The sequence below is a fragment of the Cyprinus carpio genome, unplaced genomic scaffold (genome assembly GCF_018340385.1).
Source record: "Cyprinus carpio isolate SPL01 unplaced genomic scaffold, ASM1834038v1 S000006752, whole genome shotgun sequence".
Taxonomy (NCBI): Eukaryota; Metazoa; Chordata; class Actinopteri; order Cypriniformes; family Cyprinidae; genus Cyprinus; species Cyprinus carpio.
Genome location: NW_024879351.1, coordinates 120,765 through 146,895, shown reverse-complemented (window position 1 = coordinate 146,895; position 26,131 = coordinate 120,765). Strand labels below are relative to the sequence as shown.

At 37.4% G+C, this 26,131-nt stretch overlaps 3 protein-coding genes, 1 long non-coding RNA gene and 2 pseudogenes across 8 annotated transcripts in view; 4 read left to right on the top strand and 2 right to left on the bottom strand.

The window, feature by feature from the left end:
* The window catches only part of LOC109113047, a 39,225-nt pseudogene extending 36,138 nt beyond the window's left edge, over nucleotides 1-3,087 (bottom strand).
* A 558-nt stretch (nucleotides 3,088-3,645) lies between these two features.
* LOC109113046 lies at nucleotides 3,646-6,959 on the top strand. The gene is made up of 8 exons (XM_042755833.1): nucleotides 3,646-3,795; nucleotides 4,343-4,445; nucleotides 4,542-4,633; nucleotides 4,713-5,006; nucleotides 5,082-5,129; nucleotides 5,586-5,694; nucleotides 6,143-6,250; nucleotides 6,410-6,959. Exons 1-8 carry the CDS (start codon nucleotides 3,713-3,715, stop codon nucleotides 6,476-6,478), a joined length of 906 nt encoding a protein of 301 aa, XP_042611767.1. The 5' UTR covers nucleotides 3,646-3,712; the 3' UTR covers nucleotides 6,479-6,959.
* An 824-nt stretch (nucleotides 6,960-7,783) lies between these two features.
* LOC109113407 lies at nucleotides 7,784-8,394 on the top strand. The gene is made up of 3 exons (XR_002021746.2): nucleotides 7,784-7,957; nucleotides 8,226-8,244; nucleotides 8,364-8,394. It is a non-coding gene; the product is annotated as an uncharacterized LOC109113407 (long non-coding RNA).
* Nucleotides 8,395-8,766: 372 nt separating this feature from the next.
* LOC109044818 lies at nucleotides 8,767-15,721 on the bottom strand (annotated as a pseudogene).
* A 1,046-nt stretch (nucleotides 15,722-16,767) lies between these two features.
* Nucleotides 16,768-20,935, top strand: LOC109113389 (MARVEL domain-containing protein 3-like). 2 transcript variants are annotated; one of them, XM_019126187.2, is made up of 4 exons: nucleotides 16,768-16,944; nucleotides 17,458-17,587; nucleotides 17,720-17,829; nucleotides 20,213-20,935. In XM_019126187.2, the coding sequence occupies exons 2-4, from the start codon at nucleotides 17,460-17,462 to the stop codon at nucleotides 20,866-20,868; spliced, it is 894 nt and encodes a 297-aa protein (XP_018981732.2). In that variant the 5' UTR covers nucleotides 16,768-16,944; nucleotides 17,458-17,459; the 3' UTR covers nucleotides 20,869-20,935. The 2 variants fall into 2 exon arrangements, with proteins under 2 accessions (XP_018981732.2, XP_018981731.2); XM_019126186.2 differs by having other exon boundaries at nucleotides 16,769-16,944; nucleotides 17,383-17,587.
* Nucleotides 20,936-22,605: 1,670 nt separating this feature from the next.
* LOC109094502 (tensin-3-like) overlaps nucleotides 22,606-26,131 on the top strand; it is a 38,459-nt gene continuing 34,933 nt past the window's right edge. For 2 of the 4 annotated variants that reach the window (XM_042755832.1, XM_042755828.1), the window contains exons 1-2: nucleotides 22,606-22,764; nucleotides 25,903-26,081. In XM_042755832.1, coding sequence (XP_042611766.1) covers nucleotides 25,932-26,081 — 150 coding nt within the window. In that variant the 5' untranslated portion in view covers nucleotides 22,606-22,764; nucleotides 25,903-25,931. Of the gene's footprint in view, nucleotides 22,765-22,898; nucleotides 23,032-25,902; nucleotides 26,082-26,131 lie in introns of those variants that run through there. The other 2 variants (XM_042755829.1, XM_042755831.1) reach the window with 2 other exon arrangements.

Here is a 26,131-nt window from a genome sequence, read left to right as displayed (position 1 = left end):
CAACAAAATGTGTGCCATTTTTTCCCACAACTGCATGATTCCTGAATGACCAATATTGTTGATAAATGGGGTATAGAGGGATTTCCGTCTGTAAATGTGATGTTGTAGCTCAAAAAAAAAAAAAAAAGGAATTTACAGCAATTGAAGGAACTAAAACTGAAAACAAATGAAATAGGAAACAGTGGACAAAAAAAAATCAATTTCAGTTGTTCCATAGTAAAATGGAACATGATTAGCATTTTAAATTGTAGCATTTAGTTGTAAAACCAACTAATTTTTTTCCACAGTAAACTTTCATAGCACATGCATTCAAGGCACACATTTTAACACTTCTTTCTTTCCCAGGAAATCAAACCCTTGACCTTGGAGTTGCAAGTGTCATGTTCTACTGGTTGAGCTACATGTGTCCATTGTTGGCTGGGATTTTTTCTGTTGTAAGAAAGTGATTTGGTCTACAGCAAGATAGTTTTTTGGATTTTGGAAAGAAGGCCAAAGAACACACACACAACCTTTTCTACCTAAACCCTGGGCAAATAGGAATATTTCGTGTTGAAAGAGAGACTGACATTTTTAATGAACCAATTAAAATGGCATCTGTTGTCTAATGTACACTACTGTTCAATTTTATTTTTAAAGTTTATAAATTATTTATTTTATTTTGCTTTGTTAATTTTTTTTTATCAAAAGTGACAGCAAAAAAGTGGAAAAGTTTACACAAATGTGACCCTGAACCACAAAACCAGTCTTAAGTCGCTGGGGTATATTTACTGTATAGCAATAGCCAAAAATACATTGTAGGGGTCAAAATTATTGATTTTTTTAAATGCCAAAAATCATTAGGATATTAAGTAAAGATCATGTTCCATGAAGATATTTTGTAAATTTCCTACTGTAAATATATTAAAACTTAATTTTGAATTAGTAATATGCATTACTATAATATGCAAAAAAGTAAATAAATCTTATAAAAGACAACAAAAAAAAACCTAACTTTTGATCGAAAGTGTATCTGACTACTGTGTCACTGTAAACAACAGCAGTCTTCATAAGTTGAGTCAGTTGATCTGATTGTCTGCCTCTTTAGGATTATCTCATATCCTTTACTAGATATAGGCTGGTGATTAACAGCACAGGCCCAACACAGACCTCTAGCGCCGCCAGTCCAGAGGTAATCTAACCCTCTCCAATAGAGACATCTGATCTGTGCTGTGTCTGTCTGAGGCTCTGGACAATAAATGGTCAGGTGAGCGGAAATCAGATCAGGTTTCACAAACAGAGAGATCACATTCAGACAAATCCAGGTTGAAACCCTTCCTATCATTTCACTGAGGATCAGAGCTGGGTTATGGAATGGGCCAGAGGGCCATACACTATCAAGGGTCTCCAAAGCTTTGTGACTCCAAAACTTCTTGAGGAAGTAGCCCTAGTGCATAAATCACAAAGAGACAGCTAAAGCCCCTAGGCGTAGTGTGTTTATTGAAGAGTTCAGTATTTGCTGACCACTAGAACCCCAAGCCACTTGGTTCACATGGCATGAGATGACCACTAGGGCCCCCAGGTTTCTTTGTGCATAGAGCATGTGCTGATCACTAGGGCCCCAGGCCTCTCAGAATGCAGTGCAAGAAAGGGCCCAGAAAACTATATTTAAACTAATGTTCGAAACCAAAACATGACTTTGTTGCTTGAAAAAAAGAGGTCTGCCACAACAGGCAGCAGTAGCTGGGGGGCCTACAAAGACGTCTGCCCAGGGGCCTCACTGGACAAAGAATAGGCCCTAAAAATCTAATGAACTGCCAAATTAGACTAGCAGTTTCTCAAAACTTAGTGAGCTGCCTATTTAGACAGCATTTTAGGGTGCATGACTAAAAATCCAGTTGGCTGTTTAGTGTTTATCGAAAGAGCATTTTTGGGGTGTGTTTCTCAAGACCTAGTTAGCTGTCAACCTAGACAAATTATTTTTTGGGCATGTCTCTCAAAACTGGCTATTTAGATGGCACTTTTGGGCGTGGAACTCAAAATCTATTGAGCTGCCTGTCTAAACAGTATTTTGGGCGTGTGTCTGAAAACCTAATGAGCTGCCTACCTAGACAGCATTTTAAGTGTGCTTCAAATCTTAGTAGGCTGGCTTGCTAAAGAGCATTTTTGGGCATGTCTCTCAAAAATTTGTGAGCTGCCTATATAGACAGCATTTTAGGGTGCATGACTAAAAATCCAGTTAGCTGTTTAGTGTTTATCGAAACAGCATTTTTGGGTAGTGTTTCTCAAAAGCTAGTTAGATACCTATCTAGGCATCATTTTGGGGTGTGTTTCTCAAGACCTAGTTAGCTGTCAACCTAGACAAATTAATTTTGGGGCATGTCTCTCAAAACTGGCTATTTAGATGGCACTTTTGGGCGTGTAACTCAAAATCTATTGAGCTGCCTGTCTAAATAGCATTTTAGGGCGTGTGTCTGAAAACCTAATGAGCTGCCTACCTAGACAGCATTTAAAGTGTGCTTCAAATCTTAGTAAGTTGGCTTGCTAAAGAGCATTTTTGGGCATGTCTCTGAAAACCTACTATATTTTTCGCGTCTGAACGTTTTAATGGCACCTAGACAGTTTTGGTCAATGTCTCTAGGCAGACAGCTCACTAAGTTTTGAGACACAGCCCGTGTTTATGTGTAAGTGAGCTGTCAACAACCGTCTTATCTAGTGATCATCATTTGGGATGAGTGATTCGCGGCTGTCTGATCAGCTGGCCTCTTACCCTCGGACGTCAGGCGGCAGAAAGGCCGCAGCAGCTCGGGGAAACTCAGGTTGTTTTTGCGGGTCACTCTCTCCGCATCCTCGCTGCACAGGACGGCCACCATCGGCACGAACGAGTCCTGGATGAACTCCTGCACTGACTGCACGCACTGAGCCATGAGCGCCCGCCTCGACAGTTCTTCACCGAGCTCAAAGGATCTGCTGTTGAGTTGAAAACAAACACCTCATTTACTGACAGCCGACGGCAGACATGTTGAAATCTAGTGCTGCCTGCTGATCGATTTTGCCCGAGAAGCTTAGCGGCGGTCAGGTGACTTTACTTCCGCAATGACACAAAAGCTCTGCGTCTACCATAATAAAAGCCCTGGTGCCTGTAAATAACTTTTTACTTTCGATACTAAAGATGGACAGGGGCAGGGTTGGGCACACATGCATTAAATATGGGAAACGACAGACTGACACACAAGCATGCCATAAACGATGATATCACATTTAATCTATTTGATTTATTGGAAGTTGCAGTTCTGTCAATATTAAAAATGACTATTACTCTAAGACGAGGAATTCATTGATTTCACGTTGGATAAAACTGTCTATCAAATGGCACAATTAAAATGGCATGTATAATCTAATTATATTGATATGCCAACAAAGCTAACTTCTCCTAACCTTCTCCTCAATCAGTTCAGTCTGTTGCCTTCACACAAAAATGTTCATGATTTGCATAAAAATCTTTAAGTATAGAGGTCATTTCTGTCACTGTCCCCAAGTCACATCACTCAAGATTTGTTTACAAAATTATGACCTTTCAGGTTAAACCGGTCCTATATTTACCATCATGTAAAGAAAGCAGCTGAAGCACACATGATACACTCCCTCTTTATGGTCATAAGGAAGTTGGACTGTGTTTAAGCTGCACGACCTTAAAGTGAAGATATCAGAAGAGACTAGACTGCCAGTAGACGATATGTCCGCTTCAGAGGAAGAGTGTCCTGTATGCAGGGAAAACATACAGAATCCTTCTCAACCATCTCCATGCTGTGGAAAAGTGTAAGTGTGGCTTAGATTTGACATAGATGGGTGATTTTGGTGACTTCATGTGGACACTTTACAAACAAACTTGTGGATCAAACCTGTAGGTCTGTGATGCATTTACATAATTTAACATGCTAATGTATAGTCTACAAATTTATACAGTAATGCCTTGTATAAAAATGTATATTTGTAAAATATTTGTAAATGTAAGTGATTGTAAATCAAACTCATTCAATAAATCTATTCTCTAAAAGGTGCTTTTGTAGTTGGAAACAGCTGTTTTGGTGGACATTTATGTTAATTGTTTTAATTTATTTATTTTCATCTACAATATATACATGTGCAGTCTCTCCTTGTCCACAAGTTCATATCATTTCTGATAAATAACCTGAGCATTTACCGGCATCAAAAACCGAAAGTATTTCTAAAGGGAAATTCCATCACACGATGGGTTTTACCAACATTACCAGCCTTGCCAGCCAATCTCTTATCTTCTTGTTGATGGTAGTTGATTCTTTTACTGTCACACCCAGACACACTTTGTCTCTCTGTGTACTTGCAGAATTTGCCAGCAATGCCTCAGTCAATCTCTTCAATATAGGCTTCACTGTCCATACTGCAGAAGCTCAGTAAACAACCGTGGTTCTGTGAATAATCCATTGGTAGTAAGTAAATACCGTGCTAAAGTGTGTAATAAATATCAGTTTCTCTATGAGTGGAGGTCATCAAGGACTGCATGCTTATGAATAATTTTGTCTCAGCCTCCTAGTAGGAGAAGTCATCTGCGTCAAATCCTCCCGGGGGATATTCAAACATTTAATTCAAGAAGACCTGTTGGCGCAAACATACACAAGTAAGTCTCAGACAAATGACATTTTTTAGTGCCTTTTTTTTCTCAAATAAAGAATTTATCATTTCTTTTAAACCAACAGTCTCCTTGGCCAGCTTCAGTATTCACTGACACAACAAGCCAGTCTGCCCAATCATGCTGCCCTGCCACCCGTCCCACGAAATCAAGCACCTTTCCCTTTAATTTCCTCTGCACGGCCCGTTCCTACACCACGGACAAGAGCTCAACCTGCAAATTTAATTGCTGCCCAGCAGCCTGCACCCATTAATGCTGCTCCGAATGGTTTTATTCAAGTCCCCTTGCCACCTGTCCCAGCTCCACTGCTGCTAAACCCCGCCCCGTCCCAGGAAAATTTGCAGGCTGAGCTGGATGACTGGTAAGTCCCCATCAAGAGGATAATTATTTGATTGACACTATGGTTTGGATAACTCATATTTAGTTTCATTCACAGGCCATGGCAAACGGAGATCAATCTAATGGAGATGAATCAACCTCAAGGGTGAGGACATCAATATTTATATGTTTGGCTATTCCAATAATTCAAACAAAACACTGATCTTAAAAGACACAGTGACAGAGGTTTTCGATCTTTTAGATGCTTTGGATGCTCAAATAGGATCATCCTTTTGTAAGGGACACCCATCGTAAAATTTAAAAGGCAGCTATATATCAGATACATATTTTCATAAAGATCCAATCCAAATACTTATATACTTGTTGATTTTAATCATGTTTATTATTTATTTATTTTATAATCAATTTATTATTTATTTAAAATTAAAAACTGAGTAATTTTAAAATTACGTGTATTTATTTTGGCTTATCATTTTAGAAAGATCATATTTTATTGGCATCTATGGTTCCATGAAGAAGCTTTAACATGCAATTGCACTAAAGGTTCTTTATAGTGAAAATAGTGTACTTATTTTCCCGTTTTTTTTCTTTTTCTTTTTAGTTTAACTGTGAGGACTTTTGTCTGTCCGTACTGCCAGGATGATGGACTGGATGAACTCGATCTACTTGATCATTGCAATGAACATCATGCCAATGACAGCAAACGTGTGGTCAGTCACCATTCATGTGTACAGATCATGTGTTGAATTAAACCTACAGCACATTCATCTGAAACATTAATTTGTTCCTTTAAATTATATTTAAAGCTGAAGTGAGTAATTCTTATACCTTTAGCGTCACCAGACTGAATTTATAAACTTTTTGAAACTTATTGGTCTGAATATACAGATTGCCCCACCACAAACTCACACTATTGGTTGAACCAATGTTGCAAAGTCGGGCTGGTTGTGATGCTCATACATACACCACAATGTTTTGATAGCTCTTAAAGTCATAGTGCTAAACTTTTCAGAGGGAATCAACCTTTAAATGGCTTACATATATTTTTAACATTCCCAAATTACACACTTCAGTTTTAAATGACTCAGTATTGCTGACTGATATAATAGAAGCAGAAAAATGCTCAAGTTTTTTTCTGTGCCCTCTGGCGCCCTCTAGGTGTGTCCAGTGTGTGTGCAGACGCCCCACGGTGATCCGCAGTACTACAGCCGCAATTTCATTGGCCACCTCAACCTGCGCCACTGCTACTACATGGATGATATGACTGTAAGTCATGTACATGAACACTAAGCAAAGAACTTTTCCCTAATAAATGTATATTTACACACACACACACACACACACACACACACACACACACACACACACACACACACACACACATATCAATATTTAACTTTAATCCTTTATTTCTCTTATCCACAGAACATCAACCAGACTGATGAGATGAACATTCAGTGTGCAATTCTAGCATCATATAGGGAAAATATTTAGGTCTTGTTTACATTGTAACCACAACAGAGTTTTAATGTTTTTGTTGTTGTTGTTGTTGTTGTTTTTCTGAACGACATAAAAAAAACTGCTTGGGAAGAAGATTCTGAACAACAAGGACATAAACAACTGCGAAATCGATAAAAGATATGGTATATCAAAGATGTGATACATGAAGAAAATTGACGAATTTACCAATGTTATGTGAAATATAATGCTGTATGTGGTTGGAAATGTTTTGATTGAAATGCTTTTAAAGTAACAGAAAGTAATGCATTGTCATATTCTATCTGATGCATCTCAGGTAATGATTGTGGCTTTAAAATTACTTGTAAAGATTTATCTGCCAAAAACATTTTGCACAATTTAGCTTTTCTTGCACTTTCTTCTCAGATACAAGATTTATGCAACATACATGTACGTTTGTGATATTGTTTGTGGGATTTACTTTGTGGGAAAATGTTTTAATGAATTATTCAAGTGACACCAGGCTCTGTTAATGTATTTATGCTGCACCCCAATGTAAAAAACAAAAAAAAAATGTATTAAATGTTTTAATACAATATTCTACTGTGAAAAAAACCCCATAATTTTCCATCACAGACTGTAGAAAATATGTTTAAATTATACACATTTTCAATTAAAGAATAGTTCACCCAAAAATGAAAATTTACTGACCCTCAGGCCAAGGAGGAGGAGTATTTTCTTCATCAGAACAGGTCCTCTGCAGTGAATGGGTGCCGTCAGAATTAGAGTCCAAACAGCTGATAAAAACTTCACAATAATCCACACGACTTCTGTCCGTCGATTAACCTTTTGTACGAAAAGTTGTGTGTTTGTAAGAAACAAACTTTTAACTTCAAACCATTACTTCTGGTTAAAATACATGTACTCTATCCATATCATTGCTTTCTCCAGTGAAAAAGTAATCTCATCTGAATCAGGAGAGAAATATGCACAGATCAAGCACCGTTTACAGTTTACAAGTGAAAGCAGTCCAAAAAAGTTCTAAACGGATATCGTTTAAATTTTATCAGCTGTTTGGCTCTCAATTATGATTCACTGCAGAGGATCCATTGGTGAGCAAGTGATGTAATGCAAAATTTCTCCAAATCTATTTTGATGAAGAAACAAACTCATCTGTCCAAAGTGGGGATGGCTTGAGGGTGATTTAAATCTTTAGCAGATTTTTTATTTTCAGTGAACCGTCCTTTTAAACTCCTCCTACCTCTTAGCCAAAATCATATCATAAATAAAATACTTTTATAATGTCTAAATAATACCACATTGACCATTAGTGTAGTAAATCATATACTATCAGGTACAGGCTCTTATCATTGCAGACTAAGCTCTTTTGTTTTATAAACTGGTGAATACCCAATGCACTGATGTTCAGAAGAGAACAGCTCAGAGTGAAGTCATCTCGTGGCATCTCTTCATACATTGCTGATTTTGTGCGTATGTGCCACAGCCCTGTGTTTGGTAAATGTAGAATTCAGATGTCATAGAAACAACAATTTTTGTGCTCGTAATATTGTGCTAACAAAAGCAAATGACCATATTTTTTTAGAGTAAAAAAACACAGATGTTGTTATATTAAAAAGCAATGACCTTGTTCACGACCCTGAATGAGTTTTATGATGTAGTTGTTTGTGGTTATTTCAGGAAATATCAAAGCTTGCACTGTAACAGTTTATGTAAAATGGGAACCTTCCTTTAACACTTATCACTCAAATGTTTTCTTTCAAAGCCAACATCTTCACTCACAGGTAAGTCATAACAAATCACATAATTTAATTAATATAACAATTGCATTCAAAAAAAATACAACTGTTTTTAATGATTTTATATACTATGCTCTGAATTTTACTTTTTTTTCTCTTTATAGGCAATACAGAGATTGATGTGGATAATGGAAATTCACAAAGTTGACTATTATTACATTATTATTTTTTTTGTTTTTTTGCAAAGATAATTTAACAAATATAGTGTTATGAATGCAAAAATATTATACAATTTTTTTTATTATTATTTATGATGTTAAATATTGTGAAAATGCGTCATCGCAGTCTGCATCATACCAAGTTAGGCCAAAGACTCTCTTAAATGGGACGGGTGTCACATGGAAGACTATTGTTTAATTTTGTCTGTTCATTGTTTATATCACGTGTAAGAAGTTGAATAATCTATCGTCCATAATCCTGCATTGATAACTCGTTTATGATATTATGGTGGCACTTTGGTCTTCAATGATAAACACATTTTACTGATACTATAAGGAAATATAATACTCAGAACTTCTCTAGACATTTCTTGTCAAGGATTGCTATATGACACGCGAAATGATATTTAAACTCCATTATAAGGTCCAAAGAGAATGCGAGAAGACTGGCTTAATGGCCTATTATCTAATAAAGTTTATACTTCTACAGGGGTTGGGTTCTTCATGCATTTAAGCACAGCCACAGGTACCCAAGGTGACACGGCTTACCTGGAAAGTCTACCTCCACTTGACCTCTGGACCCAATGATGACAATCTCCAGCGGCCTTGTCCATGGCGACAGGCAACCATGAAGCTGATGGACCAGAATCCAGACATCAACACCACATGAACAACATTAGGATGATCACATACAGAGCCAAGCCAAAACCTCCACTGACTCATCTTCCTCAAAAGGTTTGGGAGCAGCGGAGCAGCAAGTTTTTATTCCTACCAGTTTAATTCTTACGAAATATGACAAGAGTTTTAAATTGTGACTGGACTTGTGGAGACTCAGACCAGAGTGTGCTTAGAGATTTAATGACGCCAATGAAGCTCTACAGCAACAGTGGCAATAAGTGTCTTTGTGACGGCTGCCATGTCCCTGGATCTTGCTGTGGGTGCAATGTTCTACATGCAGAGGAGGAGACTGATGGAAAGAGATGGAGAGATTGATCCAGAGAAGACAGATGGTTGTATGTATCCATATACCAGTTTTCTACTCCCACACTTGACAATTGTACCATTATTAAATATAAACATACAGTAACTTCCATTAAACTGAATTTTTCTCTTACAGAACCCCAAATGTCCATTTTAAAAGGACAGTGGACTTAAACATCCCATGGCATCATGCAGGATACATCATGAAAGCCTCAATGGAGAACACAAAAAAAATCTTTATGGAATTTGCCAGATAGTGTCTTCATTACTGAGCTGATCTACTGAATCATAACTTGCTTTTAAAAATAATAAATAAAATAAATAAATAAATACTCAAGAATCTTTACTAACACTTCTCTTATTCTTTGCCTCCTTAAGATAAATTGCCTCTTGTATTCCTTATTTGAAAGGAATGATTACATGTAAATGTAAAAAATTAAAAGCACTTGATTCCAAAATAAATACTCAACCATTAATGCTCACACAGTTTATTAGTGGTTTGTTATAGTCTCTAACAAAGTGCTGACATAAATAATTGTAATGCAATTTACATTTCTGAATTTGCAAAAGATGCAGGGTGTCCATTGGCAATGCTTTAGATGAGAAAACAACCACATTCTCTGAAACCATGACCTGGTGTGTCATCCTGCATGCGCTCCAGCAGAAGGTTAATCTCGTTCTGGTCAAACTCCTCGTCCTGGCCTTTGTTAATGTGAGTCAGAAGATCAGGCACTGCCACAGACTGAGACCGAGTCACCTTAAAGGCCTTCAGTAGAGCCGCCTTGAAGACCTTTAATCTAAAAACGTCAAGACAAAAGGGTCACACTTAAAAAAAAATCAGTCTCCATATCTATTGTGCAGTTAGCCTGTTGAAGTGACTCAAAAGAAAACAAAGAAGAAACATGACAAATAATTTCCAGACCAGTCCGTCAATGAGCCACGACATCTAAAACAAGTAATGGAGGAATAATGCAGAAAAATTCACAGTATTGGCACAGGCCAGAATCTATTATCTGAAAATGAAGATAATGACAGGTTGTACCTGTCCTGACTGATGTCAGCCTTCTTCCTTTGACTGCTTCTCTGAGACGCTGGCCTACTCTTCTGACTTGGCTGAGCTAACAACAACACATTTAAGACAACATTATATTTATGACACTGAATATTTTACATTTCAAATGTAGAGCAAAAAATTACTAAATTGGTTAAATTTACATGAATACAGCACTGCAAAATAACCTGCATTTTTTAAGCACAGCTCACTGAGAAATCAAAGTAAATGAGTTGACCTACTGTTTTCATCTTCTGGGAAATCGTAAGGGTCAGAGTCCTCTCCATCTTGAGTCATTGCCACATCATCCTCAACATCTTTAGTGATGCGAGAACGCTTCCTGTAGACAGAGTCCGCTCACACCAGCCACTTCAAACACTTGATTTAACTGTAGCGTTCACCTCCCTTTCACACTCACCTTAGGTTCCTTTGACTCTCTGTTTCTTGGCTCTGAGCTGGGGGGGGGGGGGGGAGATGTCCATCTCAGAGAGTCCTCAGGCACCTTCCTCTTCTTGTGCTTCTCCCAGAATTACAGAGTCATGCCACATTACATTAGACACAAATGACAACGAATAGCAGTCTCAGTTCTGGATGTGAATGACTGCATGCCTTTTTGAAATAAGCCAAACTGCATGAGTTCAAGTGCAACTTCTGCATCTCTCAGATCGATGGTTTTACTCATGCGGGCCTTTGGCATGAGCTGTAGACAATCGAATCATGGGTCTCCAGAGCTCGAGCGGTCACAGGCATCGTCTGTGGGAATGGATACAGTCAGAGAGTAACAATAACATGAAAAGGAACCCAAGTATGTACAAAAGATTTTAAACTTTAAATGGGCTCTACACACCCTGGCGGAGTCGCTGTTGACTTGGTCATGGCTCCGGAGTCTGGAATACTCCTCTGCTATGTAGTCTGATGCCTCCTGTGTCAGGACCGGCTTCACCAGCTTAGCGACATGGATGTACTTCCTGATGAACTCCATGGTAACAACCTTCTCCCTTTAAAGTGTTTCACATAAGGATAATCACAGAAACCTAATGAATTATGGTAGGCTGGCTTCTAAACAACTTCTATAAAGGAAACAAATTAGATTTTAAATCAAAGTGAAGAAATGCATACTTTTTCTTCCTGTGGCCATGCAGGACATTGTCTTTTTTCTCATATATCTGTAGCTCCTGCTCGGCTTGGCTTCCGGTGATGTTCGGGTCCTCAGTGGCAAATACATCCACTGTACTCCCCAGTGGCATTGCTGTTGATACAGACGTGACAGAATGAGAGCAACAGCTGACTAAAGCTTCTGAAGCTGAAAACAGAAATGGTCTACATCAGCTGGTCTCAAACTGTGGAATGCTTCAGATCAAGTGGTCCACAGGTTGGCAGATTTAATTATTAAAACATGAGAATTTTTTTTTTTTTTTTTTTTGCGCGCTTCTTAAATATTAAATGTGGAAACAGTGATTTTTTTCAGGAAACTTTAATGATCAGAAAGTTCAAAAGAACAGCATTTATTTTATATCTTTTGTAACAACAATATAAATGTTTTAGTAACTTTTGATCAATTCAGTGTGTTCTTGTTGAATAAAAGTACTAATTTCTTTTGAACGGTAGTCAAAAAAAATAATAAAGCATTAAAAACTGTTTCAGTTTTGCTAAACCACAGGAACAAATTATATTTTAATATATATTACAATTACTGTATTTTTGATCAAAAAATGCAGCATTGGTGAGCATAAGAGCCTTTTATAATCAATATCTATCAATCTATACACACACACACACACACACACGTAAAAAAAAAAAAAGTTAGTAATTGCTGTATGTAATACATAATTGATAGTACTTGTCTCACTTCAGTAACATAACTGACAGTTATCAGTGTATGAAGCATAAGTATTCAGTCCAACTTCTAAGCCAGTTAAGTTTTATTTCACTGTTAAAATAATCGACCACCTAAAACAAAGTTCATCAACCACTGATCTAATGTACAAACCTCTCTAGTGCAGTTCGTGCTTTTACCAGCAGATATCAGTCTCACCTGTTCCCTCCGGCTCTCCCGGTGCTCTGTAGCGATGCATCCGCAGCACATGCTCCGAGATCTCCCGATCGCTGTCTGGATCCATCTGATCCAGGACTATGAAGAGCAGATCAAATCTGGAAAGCAAGGAATCCTGGAGCCCAATGTTCTCCATTGGGGTCTTATACTGGTCATACTGGGGTGTAGAAAACAGTAGGATAATAATAAAAACCAAAAGCAAGCCATTTATCCCTCAATTTTGCTAATCAAGTCAATAGTGAACATTTACCCTTAATTGTTTTGGGTTGGCAGCAGCTAACACACTTCAGCGAGCGTTAAGCCGTGTGCCTGAATCCCAGCTTTGGAAATGGTTGACCCTCCCCTGCTCCATCACCTCATGGATGGCTGTTCGGTCCATGTCAGACATCTTATCAAATTCATCAATGCACACCACACCTCTGTCAGCGAGCACCATGGCTCCTGCCTCCAAGCGACGCTCACCTGGATTGTTGTCAGATTTTATTTTTTTGACATATAAACTATTCTGTAAAATATTTTTGAGATTTTGGGTTGATTAAGTTTTTGTAGCATGATTAGAAAATAAACTGCCCAGGGGCATTTCCGGCACAGACACTTGAGTGAAAATGAAATGACTAGTCATAAATTTTGGGGGGTGTATACTTGTCATCAGATGTTGTGTGTTACCTGTCTCCTGATCAGTCGTGACCGCAGCTGTCAGACCAACCCCAGATGAGCCTCGTCCAGTGGTGGGAATTGCTCTTGGTGCCGTGAACAAAACATACCGAAGCAACTGAGACTTCGCTACTGAAGGATCACCTTAAATCAAATGAAACAAACACAGCAATAATGGGTCCAGAAATTACTTAAATTAAGATTAGATCTGTATGAATAAATCAAATGTATATAAGTGAAATAATTTATATTAAACTATTAATTTATATATAAACTTTTACAGGATTGACTATAATGATATATCAGATTCTGTGGATAAAATTTCTATGAATTAATGCATACGTGTTTCGTTGGATGGAATTTCTAAAAAATTGTACTTAATGAAAATATTACATTTAATAATTAAACTGTTTTGTTAAAATATTAGATTGTTTTGTTGACATGTTTACACCTTACCTATGAGCAGAATATTTATGTCTCCTCTAATGCGTGTTTCCATTCTCCAGGTTGGTCTCATTGCCTCCCAACAGCAGACACAGAATGGCCTTCTTTATGTACTCATGGCCATGGATACTTGGAGCCAAAGATTGGCTCAGTTGCTCAAAGACATCCCTGAAACATACCAATACACTTACCTTGCATAACAAACATGAAACAGATCAGAGCTGCATTTCCCAAAAAGCATCATAGTAAAAACCATTGGCAACCAGCTTATCATGAAAAGAATTGCAGCCAAGTTTAGGATATTTCAGTTAACGGTGTTTGTGCCTCTTCTTACTTTAGAATGAGCTTTGCAAAAACTTCTTTTATCTTGGCAACATCATCTGCGGAAAAACGTCGGCACAATTTCCTTACTCCTAAGCTTCACATTGTTAGCCAACAGGATTGTTCTGCAGAATCACAAAGTTCACCTGAGGACATGAAATCCTGGTCCCGATCTTGGGAAAGAGTTCAAATATACACACCTGAAGGTCCCAGAGGTGAACCCACCCTGTTTCGCAGGCAAGCAACGGTAGACCCCTACAATCTGCACACGGTCACCTGGTTTCACCCGGTCGACAAGGTCATCGTTCGCAATGATGTCAACAGAACGTGGCAGCTGTCCAGCAGGGGCTTTCTCTGGCATCTCCTGAATGGTCAGTGTCTGGTGGTCCTTATAGCAGCACAACCCAAACTCGGTCTCCAGAGGATTGTTTTCTTCATCCTACACGTGCAAAATTTGACGTTTCTTAACATTTTTGATACTAAATCAGTGTTTATCATGTCATTGTTATTTTTCCAAAGAGAACATGCTCCTGGAACAACATCCATGTTTCTGTGATAGGAATGTTACAGTAAATAAATAGTTGCATAAATAGTTATGTAACTAAAATACAAAATTTAATTAAATTGGTAAAGTTAATAATTTTTAAGTTTTATAAATACAGACTTATTATTAAATATATGACGCATACAAAATAGAACTCACTTTTGTTGGATAGATGGCACTGGAAGGAAAAGCATCCAGTGAGGTAAGATCTGTGTATTTTCGTTCCAGGGTTTTTTTGGTGGCTGGACAATAGTGGACACTACGCATAATTTTGGGCCTGACCAAGGAACCTACAGATCAAATCAAAATTACAAGTTAGAAATGACAACTTCTGCCCATATAATGAATAATGATAATTAAGGTGGAGTAAACATTACATTATAGAGGTACGTTTCAATAGCACTGACCTAAACACATTAATCAAAAAAAAAAAAAAAAAAAATCAGGCCCTGAAGTTCTGGACAAAATTGTATTAGTTTTAAATGTGTGAAATTACAAGCATTAAACCGTTATAATGAACATTGATAATCTGTAAAATTAAGTAAACCCTACTCACATTTGGTCACAATGCCTTCCACACACACAAGGCTTCCCAGAAAGCGTGCACTCAGAGTACGTGGAGAGACATGCTTGTTCCCAAAGCTGCCCTCAAAACCAACATGGAACTCTTCAAACTGCTTAGCGTAAGTGGTGTCTATTGAAGCCACAAGATCTTTTAGGGCTTTTTGGAACGCCACCAGCTCAGCAAAGGCATTATTCAGTAATCTATTGAAAAGAGATCATTAATCAGATGAGCTCCAAGGACAAACTCATGGACAAATAAATAAAATACTTACTCTTTAGCTCTCTTTTCACTTTTTCTTCTCAGGTCATTAATGTTTATAATAAGACGACACTGGCCTTCAGACACCATACTCCTAACCTTTTCATGATAGATGCCCTGGTCTTGCTGTAAATAACAAAAAAACGACATTGAATGTGACGGAGATTGCAAAGATGTTTACACAAATCAAAAGACCCACATCAAGTCAAAAACAGAAAGACAAAGAATAAAAGAAATCACATCATCATCTAGAAAGTCCAGGTACTCCCTCTGAGACTCTCTCAGCTCAAGATCCTCTAACCCAGTATCCATTTCCACTACACCCGTGTCAGCATGTGCACTGCTATAAAACACAATATGAAATCATCAGCAGTTCAACAATCAAAGACACAAACATGAATGACAACCAAACTTTGGAAGCCAGGTGGACACACGCCTACAAATCAATTATGTTAATTAGGTTAATTGGAGCCTGTGATTATCTGTTATACAACCACAGAGATCCAGTGTAACCGTTGAACATGAGAAGAATTTGCTAAAAGTGTCTCCTCTTCCTGAACTCAATAACTACAAGCTATTTATCTCCTTAAAGTGCACAGCTTGCTTGAACCAGAAGGACAGTGGAAGAGAGGAATGTGGCCCTTGTAAAATGTCACTTGCAGTAGTGTATCTTCTTCTAATGCAAAACCCCCACAGTATTAATTCATTCTTTTATATTGTATCTGACAAAGCCAGTGAAAAGAGGCAGGCTCTGAGATATTTACAAGCTATTATAATAGGAATAAAGACGTTACAGTGTCTTCGTCTGACAATAATTTATTTCAGTGAACTAGAGTTTATTTCGTGCTGCGGGATATTTAGCAGTTGACAATGACACGTAGGCTATAGTTGCATAATCCGCATATAAATGACCTAATTTTCTCTTATTACCACATTCCAGGGTAGGAGCCTCGGGCAACAGCCCATTTCAAGCGATTCAGCGTTTTGAACGAATCCTTTAAGTAAATTAATCTTCTTTTGTTCAGTTCACTCAGTTCGAAGGTTCTCATAAGCAAATAGCAAATAACATTGAGTGGGCCAACTTGAAGGAGCTGGATTAATTCCTCAGTACTTGCTTTTTCACTTTACTTTTCGTTTTTTTTTTTTTTTTTTTTTTTTTTTTATTATTAATCAATGTCAATGTTACAATGAGAAAAAGACACTTTTCGCCATCTACTGGGGTAATGATGTACTCTTGCAGAGATTCACTGAACAGATCAGCGAATGAATCTTTCTAGTGAACTGAATCAAAAGAAGCGAGTCGCTGGAATGAATCGAACACCGTACTCTCGCCAATGACGGAGGTTTAGAGCCAAAAACAGAGCCACTTTTGTTGCGGACACAAATCAGTGATCTCAGAACAGCAACCTGCATTTGACCCTTGCTGCCGTTGTCACGGATTGTATCATTTAGTACAGCGAATAGCGACCGCACAAATAACGAATAACGCATTTGTCACCTACTTAACACCCTGTCTCCAACCCCACCCATTCTATAGGTAACGTTAATCATCGCGAGATCTCACTGACGGGGTTCGGTCCAAATCTCGTTTCAGCGGAGAAAGTGAAGTTTAGAGTTGGAAACCCAAAACAAATGTGATCGACGCTCTTTAAGCAGGTAAGTTGTGTGTGTTCAGTGTGTTTATAAACATTATTTGATATATGTGTTAAGGAAAAAACAAAACAAAGACGCTGAAGTCATCTGGAACAAGAGACAAGTGAAACTCATACCGATACTGAGGAGCAGGTTGTTTTGCGACAAAGGCAGGAAGAGAAAAACCTTGTGATTGTGATTTTATTGACATGTTTGCATTTACAGTCTACCTTACTGGAAGATGTTTAGTCCTACTGTATTGTTAATGATAAAAAATAATATAGAGATACTTTTAAAAACAAGAGTCCACCGACCCCTGGATGTCACGAGTCACAGATGTTACAGAGATATCAAACTTATAGGCTATAAAAACCTAAATAGTTAATATATACATAAAAACTCATGTATGTGAATGTAAAGTATTACATAATTTTTACATTGTGGTCTCTGGGTTACCTCTAGGGTCCCTGGCTCTGTAAAATTTGAAAACCTCTGGTATATAAGCACATAACACCAAAGCTTCTGTCCCTCATGAAGCTATGAGCCAGCCTTCCAGAAACCATCGTCCGCAGAGAGAGAGAAACGGGGGACACTACAGTGAGAGGCGAGACAGAGAGCCCCGCAGCCGACAGGACGGTCCCAGTGACCGACGGTCAGCCAGCGACAGGTGAGACCACATACTACTTGTTCATACAAAGAGGAAACCTTTGCATTGAAGGCTATGTTTTGCATATTGTGTGTTCTTACAAATTATTGTAATATTGTTATTTTAAATCTTTTATAAATGTATGTGAGCTAGGTCATCTGGCCAGCCCCCGTACTACCCCAGAGGTTCTCAGAGACATGCGAGGAGCGCTCCTCGAGAGGAGCACCGGGAGTCAAAGTGCTCTTACATCTGCTCCAGGAGAGGTAGGCATAACTGAGGATGGGAGGTGAATGCTGGACTGAAAGAGAAACCTTGTAATAAGTTTGTTGGAATTCTGTATCCAAACAACTTTGTCAAAATGTCTGAAAACAGTTTCGGGTAGTTCTCTGAATTTGGGTGTCAGTACTGGAAACATGTTTGTTTTTGTTTTTTTCAAACATGCCTCACAGAGCTCTGGTTTCAGTCTAGCTCAAGTCACACCTTCTGACATGACACAATGTATTTTTCCCCCTCTTCCTCCTTTCTCCTGGTCTAACCGGTTTAGCTTATTTAAGGTTGTTGATACCAATCTTTCATTTACAAACCATGAGAGATATGTAACATTTTTTTTTTCATTCTTGCAACACATGGACCAGGCATAGCATATACAGTTTATGCGTATTACTGTATATGTTATCAAATTATATTTTTATTTGTCAATTAAAAAATATAAATAAATAAATTTATTATTATTATTATTATTATTATTATTATTATTATTATTATTATTATTTTATTAACTTTATTTATTTATTTATAACAGCAAAAAATGTATTTTTTGCTGTTATGTTAGCAGGTGACCTGTATTTGCATGCTTGTATAAAGAAAAGTTTCATTAAATGATGCACATACATGACAGTTTGTTTCTTACACACATAAAAATGCTCAGTTGTACACAATTAAATTGTAATTTAAGGGCACTTACAGATATATTGTCTTTTAAACTAGGGTCCATGGACCCTCAGGGAGGAGTAAGGGGGTGTTTTTGCTTAAAGTCCACTCATTCTCCAACACAATATTCGAAGGCCCCCGTATTTCTGTTACTTGTTTGCAAACTGTTTTATTAACAGAATCTGGAGTGTTTGTATATTAAATTGATTAAATAAGATTCATTTTGAGATGCTATAAGGTTTAAGATTTTGTATGTACTTCAGTAAAAAAACAACAACAACAAAACAAAAAAATTTATATTTTATTTAAAATAAAGAATAAATAATATTAAATCATCATGTTTTATTTAAAATAAAGAATAAATATTTTTATGTAAGTGGAGAAGACGAAGGAGATTGTTGTGGACTTCAGGAGAGCGCACACTCAGCATGTTCCTCTGACCATCAACGGTGCGACTGTGGAGAGAGTGAGCAGCACCAAGTTCCTGGGTGTGCACATCACAGAGGACCTCTCCTGGACCGACAAACACTGCAGCACTGGCCAAGAAATCACAGCAGCGTCTCTACTTTCCTCCGCAAACTGAGGAGAGCCAGAGCCCCACCCCCCATCATGTACACCTTAGTGTACACCATGCATCACTGTGTGGTATGGCGCCTGCAACGCGTCCTGCCGGAAGACTCTGCAACGCATAGTGAGAGCAGCTGAGAAGATCATTGGTGTCTCTCTCCCCCTCCCTCCAGGACATTTATGGAACCCGTCTCACTCGAAAAGCCCTCTGCATTGCAGGTGATCCCACTCACCCGTCACACAGCTTCTTCAGTCTGCTGCCATCAGGGAGGAGACTGCGAAAGTCTCCAGGCCAGGACCAGCAGACTGAAGGACAGCTTCATCCATCAGGCTGTCAGGAAGCTGAACTCGCTCCCGAACTTACCTACCCCCCCGTCCCTCTTCTGCCTCAGGCACCACTGAACTATGAACCCCCCCTCCCTCTAACATACGAATGTCATGCACCAGTCACTTTGTGCAGCAGTGGTCTGCTCACTACCTCATTCACAGTGGATCTGACATCATTCTACCTCCTCATCAGTCAGTTTAATAAAATAACTGCTCTGAGCCCTTTGTCACTTTGTCACTTTTAATCAGACTGAATAAGCTATTTTTTTATGCACTAAAAATCTTTTTATCTGCACCTGTTTGTTCACTGGTTTGCACTCTATCTGCCATGTGCCTTGCGCTGCTTTTATTTAACCTTATTTTTATTTTATTTTTTCTATTATGTCTTTTTTACGTTCCCTTATTGTATAGTTTTTATCTTATATTTTATATTTGATCTAGATTTTTAGGCTCTACTGTTAGTGTTATCTGTATGCACCGGGGGTCTGAGAGTAACGCAATTTCGATTCTCTGTATGTATGTACTGTACATGTGGAAGAATTGACAATAAAGCAGACTTGACTTGACTTGACTTGACTAACAACAAAACAAAATTTTTTATATTTTATTTAAAATAAAGAATAAATAATATTAAATCATCATGAAATTTTGTTTTATTTTTTTTTTTTTTTGAATGATAGAGTAGTTTTACTTATGTTGCATCTTTTTCATAAAAGGTCCCTCACAGGATGATCATCATATTTGGAAGATTTAGGCAAATATGTGCTTTAAACATGATTGCAGTTTCTTATGTAGTTGTATGTGTTTATGTGTTTGTTTCAGGTATTGTGTTAATATGTGCCGTCCTGACCAATGCGTTGGTTCTCGTATGCGTGGTGGCTGCTCACATGTCGCAGATGGGCATGTCTGCGATGGGTATGGGCGGAACGAGCTTCATTGACGCCATCATTCCTTTTGAGGGGGTGGAGCTGCAGCAGGTGCGTGAGCTTGACATGCAGTTCGGACAGATGAGAGCACCAGGAGTCTATGGAGGTGTGGCCTTCTGCCTCACTTTTGGTGCACTTTCACTCCTGTTTTTAGTGTCCAGCAGCAAACCCCCCCACATGCTTCCAAGGAAGCTCCTGATTGGACAGTTTGCATTCCAGATCATTGGTGCAGTGGGTTACGTGGTTGCGGTGGGTTTGTACCTGCACTTCGTGATCTCAGTGAACTCAACTGATGTGTGCGTCCGGCGTGAACGACTGTATGCTCGTAACGGATATACCTGGATGAACTGTAGCGTAGGTGGGGGGGATGCAGCCGTCGCACTGTTTGGAATCATAACTGCAATTCTGTATGCTGCTGGGACCGTTTTAACGGGACAAACAATCAAGGATGTCAGCCATTACTTTAAGGAGCGTGACCGCTATGAAGCCGAACGCAGAGAACAACCTAGAAGTCCTCTGAAAACACCTCCTGATCCTGACACTTATGTCTGAGTTGTGCAGCAAAAATATGGACTGTAACCCTCTGGAATGAATGTATATAAACTGGTTTTAATTTTTGCTTTTTTCTTTATTTTTTAAAAATTTTTTGAATGTAAGAGATCTGTTTTTATAATTTTTATGCATATTATAGTTTAAGGCTTCAGTTCAATATATTTTTAATGATGAAGGTTTTTCAATTAATAAACACTGAATAATTCCTGTATATAATAAATTGAAACTGTGGCATATATATATATATATATATATATATATATATATATATATATATATATATATATATATCTCATATATCTATATATATATATAATGTGGCATATATATATATATATATATATATATATTCAATGTTTTAATGAAAAAATTTAAATTGAGTGCTGCAGCTTTGACGGCATTAAATGTTGCATGCACTGCAAAAATTAACATCTTTGTCAGTATTTTTGTCTTATGTTTCAATTCAAACATCTAAACATCCTTAAATAGAAGATACATTTACTTGAGATGCAAATTAAGATATGAAGGGTTTTGTTTTAAGTAAGTGAGATTATTAAAACAAGAACAAACATCTGTAAATGGGCTATGAAAACTCAGTTTTCCTTTTAATTAAGTTGATTTCTCTGAGCCCATTGGCAGATATTTGTCTTTTTTTAGTGATCATAAATTTAATAATCTTAATAAATTTCCCAGTAAACAAGACATCTTATCAAAACAAGATAAAAAAACTGATGAGATAAAATCACTTTTTGTGCAGTGTGATCAGAAGGTACAGTAAAAGTTATCTCCATATCTTAGTTAAGCTGTTTATTTTGTAAAATTAAATAAAAGTGATGGAGATTACTGCTAATGGAACTCATTGTGTTCTCCTTAGACATTTACATTTAGAGAACATGTTAATGTGCTGTGTTCTCCTTTAATGTATTCCTTAAATTTTCTTTGATATTTGAAAGTCTTAAATTTACCTTCATAAACTTGTAGAAACCATAATATTACAAACATACTGTACATTTTTTGAAAACTAATTCAAAAATAGTAATGACTTTTTCTATTACTGATTGTCCAGTAGGGGGCAGCAGATACGCATGCACTTTTGGCCCCTCAGTCTGACCTCACATTTACTATGATGTATGACCTTAAATAAACTTACTGCTGAATGTAACTTTTGCATTCATTATACAAACCTTTTATGTAATCTTTTTCTATATATTATTAAAAAGGATTCTGAAGATGCCTCAGGGATGCAACGTTTGGAATTTAAAAGCAGGCATGTTAAATAGCACTAACTGGAAGTACCCCACATTTTTCTGACAATTAAAAATAAATTTATGTTTCAAATTCCATGTTTGGTGAAGCTTCAGCTGTCACACTCCTTCAGAGCTGTTTTTCAGTTTGTTATTGACAGGCATCTCGCAAGTCTGGATACAGCAGGAGTCTAGAATGCACATGCTGGTAATATTTAACCATTATGACCCAGTTACAGTTTATGGATGGAAAAAAACGTACGTGAGCTCACATAGTTTCATTAATTATTTAGAAATCAATGGATTGTTATAATAACTATGTGTATTTTAATGATATATACAATCTGTTCTATATCAGGTCTGGCCTTTCCAATATGCAAAGAAATAAATCCAGACATTACTACATCATATGTCCATTGTGTGACTCAGGGCTTTTTCTTTGAAGTACTGTAGGGAGGTGTGTTCCTCTACTGTTTCTTTACTCATGCTTACCACACAACAAATGCTGACAACGGGTGAACACACGCACATACACCGCAACGGCCAAAGTACATGTGAGCTCAGACAAACCCTTCTGCTGCATTTCTTTTCCCTTTTCGTGTTTGCAGGCATTTAGAAGAGTATCGAGAGGAGATTTCAACCGGACAGAAGGGTGAGTTCTTTCAGCTGTTTCTATATGTGTTTGGTGAAGACAGCACTCAGGTGAGCTCTCTGTACGTTATTTGAGTTTTTGTGTCTTTTTTTTATGGATCTAATTGGAGGTTGAAGGTTAAACACAGGTTAAGGATTAAACATTCTGTAGATAAGTGAGTAGACGCACATACACTGACACATGGAGCATGTGGTGTAGGTGTGCAATGCTGAAAGTGAAGGTGGGTGAACTTTTAGGAAATCTGATCTGGTGTGAACAGGGAACAAGGTGAGCAGGTCAGGTCTCTATATGAAGTATAAGGTTATCTTATAATTATTTAGCAATAAATGGACAGTAAAGCTTTGCTTGAAGTGGAGAATTGGTGTGTTCGGAAGCAGGTATTTATATGAGATGAGAAGCAAAGTCCTCTCTGTCTCTTTCTGTGTTGTCATTAGGTGTGTCCATTTCATGTCAGGTCAGCTCACAAAAGAAGCAATCTGAGTGGCTAATTTTGAGTCTCACTTCAGTTCAATGGCTCTGTTTTGCCTTTCGGTTTTCACATGGCGAGGGTCAGAGGGACCCATAGGCTGTCATGTGTTTATGTATTAGAAGCTGTGGTCTTGTGTTTGTGGGTCAGAAATGAATAGGGGACTGAGGCAAAAATGAACTTAAACTTAAAGCATTATTTGTGACTTATTATATATATTGTAGTTTGCAATGTGGTGGTATTGTGAACTATTTTTATCGTCTCAGAGGAAAAGAGATACTGAATGAAAAGAATAGAGGAAGCGTCTTTGGTCTGAAAGCAGATTTATATCTTGTGACTCCTTGATGAAGGAACTGTGGCTGCTTAAACAGGCTGTGGTTTAAGTTTCCTTTGTGCACAGATTTTTAAATGCTGCTATTAATGTTTGGTGAGAAATTGCTTATGTTCTCTCTCAACAAGTCACTTTGTAAAGTATCTTCTTATTTATTTATTTTTTTAACTTTTCAAATGTGCTTTATGTACTCTACCATTTAAAAGTCAAGATTTTTTTTTAAGAAAAAAAGGAATTAATACTTTTTTCCAGCGAGGATGCATAAAATGTATTAAAAAGTGACAGACATTCAGATAAAAAGGACATTTATGTTTTTAGAAATATTTGATTTCTTTTAATAAAAGAATAATGAAAGGGAAATATTAAGTAGCACAACTGTTTTCTACATTGATAATAATAAGAAACAGTTCTTGAGCATCAAATCAGCATATTTGTGAAGGATCATGTGACGCTGAAGACTGGAGTAATGATACTGCAAATACATTTTGCATTCACAAGAATAAATTAAAATTTTTAATAGATTTAAATAGAATGGCATGCTTGAGATCTAATGTCACATGATGTGTAAAAAAAGGCAAGTAAACTATGACTTAAGTTTTTTTTTTTAAGCTTGTCATTTCCAGTCAAGCTGTAATTTTGCCAAATTATGCAAGAACAAAAAACAAAATGGGTGCATGAAAATCTAGCTATGCAGTTAGGCTTAGCAAAAGGAGTTGACCATTTATTACAGAAGTTATGAAAATACAATTTCCACCATCAGCATTTTCACTACAGAACACTACTACACACATGGTTTTCATTAAGTGAGTGAGTGAGTGAGTGAGAAGACTTTATTAATCCCGAAAGGGAAACTGGTTTGCCACCAACTTAAAACATACAGCCAACAAGCACACCACACAGCTAACACACATAAATAAATAATTCAACATTTAAAAACTATGAAAAACATGATTAAAAGACCAATAAGACATGATTATAACAAGATACAGTTGCACAATTCAGAAATGCAAAGCAAAGAACAGACAGTTCAACAGTTTGACAATCAATAGTGTTCATTAAAATATCTGACCACTGCAGGAACAAAAGTCCTTCTCAATCGCTCATTGGAGCACCGAGGTATAATTAAACGCTCGCTGAAAGAGCTTTTGAGTCCTTTAAAAACACTGTGTAGTGGATGGCCTTCAAAAAACATAACAATTTTTCATTTCGACCTCATCCTCTTCTCCACAATGACCTCAAGTGAGTCTGGGATAAGACCAATAACTGAACCAGCTCTCTTGATCAGCTTATTGATCCTATTTTTATCATCAACAGAGAGCTGCCCACCCCAGCAAATAACAGCATAAAAAAGAACACTAGCCAAGATCCCCTGATAGAAAACATCTAAAAGCTTTGTACTAATGTTAAAAGATCTGAGTTTTCTCAAGAAGAAAAGTCTTGACTGAGCCTTCTTTATTAAACATTAGTGTTCTCTTTCCAATTTAATTTTTCATCCAAATGGACACCTAAAAATTTATATGACTGAACAATTTAGATCGGCTGGCCATTAATTATAACTGGGAGGACCTTCTCCTTTTTCTTTCTAAAATCAATCACAAGTTCTTTAGTCTTCCCTATATTTAGTTTTAGAAAGTTTGACTCACACCAGCTAGAAAAAAAACTGAACCTCCCTTCTATAAGCAAGGTCATCACCCTGATTAAGTAGACCTACTAAGGCGGTGTCGTCAGAGAATTTTTGTACCAGACAGGATGACTGACTATGCCTATAGTCAGCAGTGTAAAGTGTAAATAAAAAGGGAGATAGAACTGTGCCCTTAGGTGCTCCAGTATTAGTTAAAATAATTTCAGACTGTTTGTTACCAAACCTAACAAACTGTGGTCGTAATAGCAGATAATCTAAAATCCAGGCAGTAGTTGTGTTATGCAATTTAAAGTAACAGAAATTTCCGATTTCTCTTGTAATATATCTACAGTATGTTCACTGCATTCATGTGCTTTAATAATTTACATGCATTAAATCTAATAAATGTGAAAAGTGTGTATTAAGAGTCTGAGACTAATGAATGATGTTAGAGAACCCACAGATTATTATTTTATATAGTAAAGTTACATTTCATCTTGAAGATTTCTATGCAATTTAAATGATGCAAATTTAAAGTTCTGCATGTCTGATTGTAAGTCTTGACAAAGTCCTACTGTTACTGTATGTTGGCTGTAATTTCAACCAGTGCAGATCTTTCATGGGTTCTTGCAGATTTGATCATCCCTACATGCCAAAACGAATGCTTTGAAAAGAGTCCTGCATATTATTGAACTGAAGCTAGTCTCGTCCTCTCTGCAGATCTCCTCCCGAGAGGGAACACTATTGTGATGGCGGAGGAATCGGAATTTGACCTGGACTACATTACGGAGCGTATCATTGGCATCAGCTTCCACCAGTCCTGCACAGAGCAGACGTACCAGCACAACCTGCACAGCATCACGCAGATGCTGCAGTCCAAACATGCTGATCGATACATGGTGAGAAGACCAGAAAAACAAACGAATCAGCTGTCATTGTGTGTCTGTTG